Source organism: Lathyrus oleraceus, chromosome 7 (genome assembly GCF_024323335.1).
Source record: "Lathyrus oleraceus cultivar Zhongwan6 chromosome 7, CAAS_Psat_ZW6_1.0, whole genome shotgun sequence".
In the NCBI taxonomy this organism is placed as follows: Eukaryota; Viridiplantae; Streptophyta; class Magnoliopsida; order Fabales; family Fabaceae; genus Lathyrus; species Lathyrus oleraceus.
This window is the reverse complement of record NC_066585.1, coordinates 292,974,624-292,981,994: the sequence shown is the minus strand read 5'-3', so window position 1 is coordinate 292,981,994 and position 7,371 is coordinate 292,974,624. Positions and strand designations below refer to the sequence as shown.

At 30.9% G+C, this 7,371-nt stretch overlaps 1 protein-coding gene across 1 annotated transcript; it reads left to right on the top strand.

The window, feature by feature from the left end:
* Positions 1–1,155: 1,155 nt before the first annotated feature.
* On the top strand, positions 1,156–1,984 carry LOC127107118 (organ-specific protein P4-like). The gene is made up of 2 exons (XM_051044394.1): positions 1,156–1,297; positions 1,388–1,984. Exons 1-2 carry the CDS (start codon positions 1,226–1,228, stop codon positions 1,652–1,654), a joined length of 339 nt encoding a protein of 112 aa, XP_050900351.1. The 5' UTR covers positions 1,156–1,225; the 3' UTR covers positions 1,655–1,984.
* The last annotated feature ends 5,387 nt before the right edge of the window (positions 1,985–7,371 follow it).

Genomic DNA, 7,371 nt, shown 5'->3' with positions numbered 1-7,371 from the left:
AGATGAAAAGTCTCGAGAACATGAATTATGGGGTGTGTAAGAAGTTATAATTTGATGTTATGTCGAAAGCTATCATTCGACTATGTCTAAGTAGCTAGTCGAGGAGTATGAGTCAAATGTATTCCACTGAGTCGAATACATCATATAGTTGTTATGTCAAAATGTAACTTGTAGTTTTGTACTTTTCATTTTGTATGTTTTAGATTTGGGTCGATTTGTATAGTTTTGATCATGTACTTTAGTTTCCTATATAAAGGCCATTGTATGATGTAAATTCTAATAACAACTTCATTCAATAATATTTCTCTTTTACAATTCAGTTACTATTTATTTTCTCTCTTCTTCTTGTTCTTCTCTCATCTTTTTTGAAAACTCTTTTGTTCCAACAATAAATAGATGACTAAGGGGTACGGGTGTGATAGCCTTGCGATAGAGTTCATGGATATATATATATATATATATATATATATATATATATATATATATATATATATATATATATATATATATATATATATATATATATATATATATATATATATATATATATATATATATATATATATATATATATATATATATATATATATATATATATATATATATCTTGAAACATTGTAATTTTAATTAGCACAAAAATTAAAATAACTCTAAATGTCCTATAGTTGTAAAGGTAGACACCATTAATTGAACTACATTAAAAAAAATTAATATATTTTTTATTTTTATTTTTCTTTAATCTTCTTTATTAATTGTTGTTCTAATACATATTATCTATATTTTATTTTTAAAACCTATAAATATAATTTTTACGAGAATTAATTTTATCATTTAAAAAGAGTTAATTAAATCTATGAATATACTTTTTTACGAGAATTAATTTCATCATTTAAAAAGAATTAACAATACAATTTGAGAAATAATTCAACAACTTTAAAATATGTGTTACATATAAATGGTACTTAAAATATATACTTATATATCTCTTAAATTTTTGAAATTTAGAATGTCATAATATAGAATGGCATCATTCTTGTAGTCTTCAACTTTTTGTCTAAATGATAATAATGATAAGTAGGTATATTTTTTCCTAAATATTTCTAAAATATGATCTTGTTCCATTAGTCAAAACTTCTAGATTCATCATGTACATAGTGGGCCCATTGTGGCCTATAAAAGAGATAGTCAGAGGGTGAAAATCTTAGCCAACAAAATAACAAATCTAATGAAAAGTCCACATCTTATAAAAGAAATGAAGTCCATCTTTGCTTTCTTCATTCTATTTTATCTCTTTCTGGTAACCTTTCATGAATCATCTCTATGAAATTTCTTGATATCAATCAATCACATAAATAACTTATTGATAACCTTTCAATTTTCTTTCTAGGTTGCTGACCTCTCTTATGCAAGTAAAGACTTGGGAGATTATTGGAAGAATATGATGAATGATGAACCTATGCCTGAAGCAATCAAAGAACTTGTTCAAAATCCAGAGGTAACAGATGCTGGGAAAAATAATAACTTCATTCTAGACTTTGATGTAAGGCCTAATGTCATATTGTATCACACACATGTTGAGTCTAAGAAACAACATATCTTGGTGAAAAACTCTGAACAAGAAGAGTTCCATGGAGTTACAGAAAAACATGGTTGAACCTATAGATATAGATGATGTGTATCTAATATATTTTGTGATAGATGTGTTTTTGTTGATGGTATTGACCTTTTTTATATATAAAATCTATAGATGTATTTTTATGGTTATGCTGTTTTTTGCTGCATCTATTTTTGGGTCTGAGAATTTTTATTATAATGAATAGATATGATGTATCTAGTTTGGATTGCTTTTCATACATTTGTAATTAGTACTAGATGCTTTTGCTCCCCAGATTTCATCTGTGTAGGATGCACAAAAAGTCAATAAGATATATTTGATGAACCTTGAATGGTAGTATTTGATTAATTTGAAAACACTTTATCTTTATTTTATGTATTTAATTTCCTTCTTGAAGTTTCAAAGGAAATGATGTTTGATCATTGTTCATTTAAATAAAAACTTTATAAAATTGAGGTAACCTTCATTGTGAATTAAGGCAGGTGATTTTTTTACATGATGCTAATTTCCTTATAGAAAGAATAGAACAACTTTTCTTTTTCACTTTTTCTTAATTTAGAAACTGGTAATTAGAGACCAAACAAAACAGGTAATAAAAGATTTGAGAAAAAAATGAATTCTTATCTCTCATGAGACAACTTTTTATTCTAAGTATAAACTATTAAAAATGTCAAAATATTTTTTTTTTACATTTTTTAATATTATTTTTATATTTCAATAAAATAAAGTGTAATACATATTATTTTTTTACAACTTTTTATTGAGAGACATGTGATGGAGTATTTTTTATATTATTTTAATATTTCAATAAATATTATATGTATATTTTAATTATATTACCTACTTTAATAAAGTGTCTTAAACAATTAAGTGATCAAATAAAGTTAAAAAGTCGATTAGATTTTATTTATAAAGTCGAAATGATTTATTGAAATGATATTCTTAATTAATCGTCACTCTATAAATAGACTTTTAAAAGGTGCACATTATACACCTAATACCCATCATTATTGTCAGACTTAAATGCATTTTTGATCCCGGTAAGTTAGCGAATTTTTGATTTTGATCTCTGTAATTTTTTTTGTCTGAGCCCCTATATCTCACTTTTTGTGTTGATTTTAGTCCATAAAGTGAAAATCCACAGGAAAGTTCGAAGTTTTTCTGCGGATTTTCCTTTTAGGGACTAAAACCAACACAAAAGTGAGATATAGGGACTCAGACAAAAAAACAATTATATTGATCAAAATTAAAAACTCATTAATTTACAGGGACCAAAAGATTATTTAAGTCTTATTTCCATGAGAAAAGAAAAGGCAAAAAAGAAAAAATATATAAACGTATTTCTCATTACTGAAAACAGAGTAGATTACAAGTATTTATTTAAAAAGAGAATCCTAAAAACTAGGAGGAATGGTTGTAACCAAAACAAAAGTGAGCTAAAATAATAAGAGGCCCAGTAATCCCAATAAACGTAGATGGTTTTAACACCCCCTTCAAGGTGGAATATATGGAGTACATTTCCAGCTTGTGATAAGGAATGGAGAAAAGACCTAGCTTCCTACTTCTCACCCAAACCAAGTACATAAGAGATCTTTTGGTTAGGGAAAATATGGAAAATACTAATGGGGTCCCTACACCCATGCTTAGCACCTATAAACTTAGCAAACATGGCTCTAACACCTTCTTTGATCCGCAACTATAACAGTCCATTATTGGTGCTCTACAATATGTAACCTTAATAACACCAGATATTGCCTTTAGTATCAATAAAGCTTTTCAATTCATGGCCTCCCCTTTGGATACTCATTGGCATACGGTGAAAAGGATAATCAGGTACCTTAGTGGTACATTGGAACATGGTCTGCTATTGTCTCCTTCCCTTTCAGCTCAAAAGTTCTCCCTTAGGGCTTATAGTGACTCAGACAGGGCGAGTGACCCAGATGACCGTAGGTCCACTTCTGGTACGTGCATATTCTTTGGTCCTATTTTAATTTCTTGGAGCTCCTAGAAACAATCTCTGGATGCTCACTCCAGCACGAAGGCAGAATATTATGCCCTTGCACACTCTACATTATAAATGCTTTTCATAGAATCTTTATTGCATGAACTAGGTATTCCTTTCTATACTCCAATTCTACTATGTGATAATTTGAGTGTAGCGATATTGTTGCATAATCTGGTGTTACACGCACGTACCAAGCATATAGAATTGTATATACACTTTATAAGGGAAAGGGTGGTAGCCAAGAAGCTTCAGACCCGACCTGTTCCAGCTACAACCCAAATTGCCAACACCCTAATTAAGCCACTTGGGTCTACAATGTTTGTTAAATGGCGGTCCAAACTCAAAGTGCAGTGTGAAGCCCACTCCCTTTGAGCTTAAGGGGGGATGATAAAGATATAATGATTCAACATGTGAGCTATTTGCAAGTGTGTCAAGAAAAGTCTCACAGTCAGCTTAATAGAGTTAACAATATCAAGGTTTACGTTTGTTAGATGTTAATAGTTCAATTCTTCATCTGTGAAAGAGCTTTGAACTGTGTTGTATATAGTTGTGTATAGTAACTATTCGTAGTTGAGAATGCAAAAGCTACTCCTTCATATTGTTTGTGTAACATACATTCCGCTTTCACAGAGTGAAAACATTCAATGAAATACTCCATATTCTTCATCTTTATCAATATCTTTAACAAAAATTCTTGTTAATTTGAATCTATATCAAGAATTGTATGAAGAAAAGAAATTGGTGAATTTGATTTTATCATCATATATTAATAATAATAATAATTATTATTATTATAATAATATATAGAGTTTGTTATTGTTTATTATTGAATAATTTAAATATAGTTATCACTTTAATTTTTGCTTGTATTTATTTATTTTCAATATGACTTGCGTGTTGTGTAATTATTGAATCTTTACATACCGTGTGAGTATATCATTCTTTCAAAGTCATTTTGAGGAGAGGCGTTAAAGACTATAGTTTATATCCTTAATAGAGTACCTAGTAAAGTAGTTGCTAAGACCCCATAGGAACTATGGACTGGAAAAACCCAACATTAGGCACCTGCACATTTGAGGATGTCCAATTGAAGCGAGACTTTATAGGCCTTAATTTATCCGGGAACCAGAAATGGATGTTCTAGCTCCGTGTAGGAACCATAAATGAAGATAGTTGGATAATTGATGATCTTGAATGGTGGATCTAGTCTCCTTAACGACGGCGTAGGATGGACCTCCATGGTTAGCACTTCATTTCATCGTACTATAGGTCATTCGACGGTCCCTCTAGTCACTATGCTAACCCAATGTTAAATAGAGCCAAAACAGGCAAATCTAAACCCAAGATCTACATGGTTCACTCTGCACCTACCGCGTTTAAACAAGTTATGACTTGTCCTAAATGGTTACATGGCATGAGAAATGAGTATGACTATCTTCTCAAAAATGAAACTTGGACTCTCACCTCTCTACCTCCTCATAGAAAATCTATAGGTTGCATGTAAGTCTTTAAGGTCAAAGAAAATCGAGATGGCAGCATAAAAAAAATACAAGGCACGTCTAGTAGCTAAATGATTTTATCAACAAAAAGGATTTGACTTCCATGAAACATTATCTCCCATGGTCAAGGCCATAAACATTCATGTTATCTTAACTTTGACCATCATACACAAATGGAACATTCAACAGATAAACATTAATAACGCATTTCTTAATGGAGATCTTTATGAAGAAAATTACATGCAACAACCCCCAGGTTTTAGTGAAGCCAATTCACAATTAGTTTGAAAACTCAACAAAGCCAGTTATGGCCTTAAGCAAGCTCCACATGCATGGTATGAGAAGTTGCATCAAGATACAATTCAATTAGGTTCTTCCTCAAGCAAGTGTAATAATTCCTTATTTATTTATAATCACAACAACATTAAACTTTATGCACTCATTTATGTATATGACATTCTCATCACAGGATCCTCATCTGAATTTATTCATGACCTTATTAACAAGCTCATTCTGAAATTTACTCTCAAACAACTTAGAGCTCCTTAATATTTTCTTGGTGTTGAAGTTTATAGTCAACCTCATGGATCCTTACTACATAAACAAACCAAATACATTAATGACTTGCTCAACAAGGTTACTTGCAAGTTAAGAAAACATGGCTCAAATGTTCTTTCGGATCCACTACTCTACATGTCCACAATTAGATCTCTCAAATACCTCACTCTTACATGCCCCAACATTGCCTTTGTAGTAAAAAATGCATGCCAGTTTATGGCACAACCATTGAAAGCACATTGGTGTGCAGTCAAGCGAATAATGTGTTACTTGAGTGGTACGACAACACATGGTTTAAAACTTGTCCCAGCAGCCTCAAAACAATTCACTCTTCGAGCCTACAATGATTCAACTGGGAAAGTGACCTAGATGATTGAAGATCTACCTCGGGATCATGTTTATTTTTTTCCCTAACCTTGTTTCATGGAGCTCCAAGAAGCAGACTTTAGTTGCTCGATCTAGTACGAAGGTAGAATACAAGGCACTTGCATACATTACCTCTAAGTTACTATGGTTGGAATCTCTCATTGCTGAAATGCACATTGTCTACTATGTTTCCATGTTACTCTGTGACAATCTAAGTGAAGTTATGATATCTCACAAGCATGTCCTCCATGCTCGAACAAAGCACATTGAACTTGACTAGGGGTGGAAAAATGGGTATGGCCCATCAGGACCTCCCGTTTAACATTTTTGGTGGGTCGGGTGAGGTTTTCGGCTCGATGTCTTAAGTTGGCCTGCCCCGCCTAACCCAATTTAAAACGGGCTGAAGGCGGGGTGGGGTGAGTTTTCCCGACAGGCTTTTTGTTAACAAATATATTTTTTTACTTGGAATTACAACAATATTAATGTGGTATGTAGTATACAAACTTTTAAAACAACCCTAATATTCATTTTTCACATAACCATAAACACCTCATTTTGAAGACAGTAACTAGTCTCTACTTCAATATTCATTTTTCACATAACCATAAACACCTCATTTTGAAGACATTAACTGGTCTCTGCTTCATTCTTCATCTTCACGCTTAGTAGAAAAAGTCTTTATTGCAAAACATAAAGAATACATTCTTTTCTCTTTTCTATTACTCGTTGTCATTATAGTCAGGTTCTAAAGCTTTAAGGTAATTTTTGCACATATGAGTTTGTTTCTCATTATGATAATAAAGTTTTGATTTGTATTTTATTCTATTTGAGTTCTCATTTCATTTATTTTTTTACACTAAAATGCTCAACTTAGTGCTTATTATTTGTCTTGATAATTATTAAATAATGAAACTTTGACTTTACTTGGATTGTTTTATTTTTTAGATGCTTCCATTGATAAAGCTACTGATTTTGATGTTGTTGATCTTGATAATTATTAAATAGTGGGTGACAATAAGGAGAGATATGGTGGAAGGTTTCATCAAAATGCTATGTTAACAATCGAATCTTCATATGTTCACGACATAAATGATGATTGATGAAGTGTTTGTCATTGAGTCTTTAAGATTGTTTTTTTATTGTTGGTTCTTGGTTGTCTTTGTTTATCTTGTGTTAGTTTGTTTTGTTGATTTATGTTTTTAGATGTCCTTAACTAAGTTATGCTTGTTTTTTTTAATCAAATGAATTATTTTGGGGTTTTAAGTTTTTGTGGTTGTGTTTGTTTATGTTGAAGAATATGACATTTACATTAAGACTTGTTAAAGTTT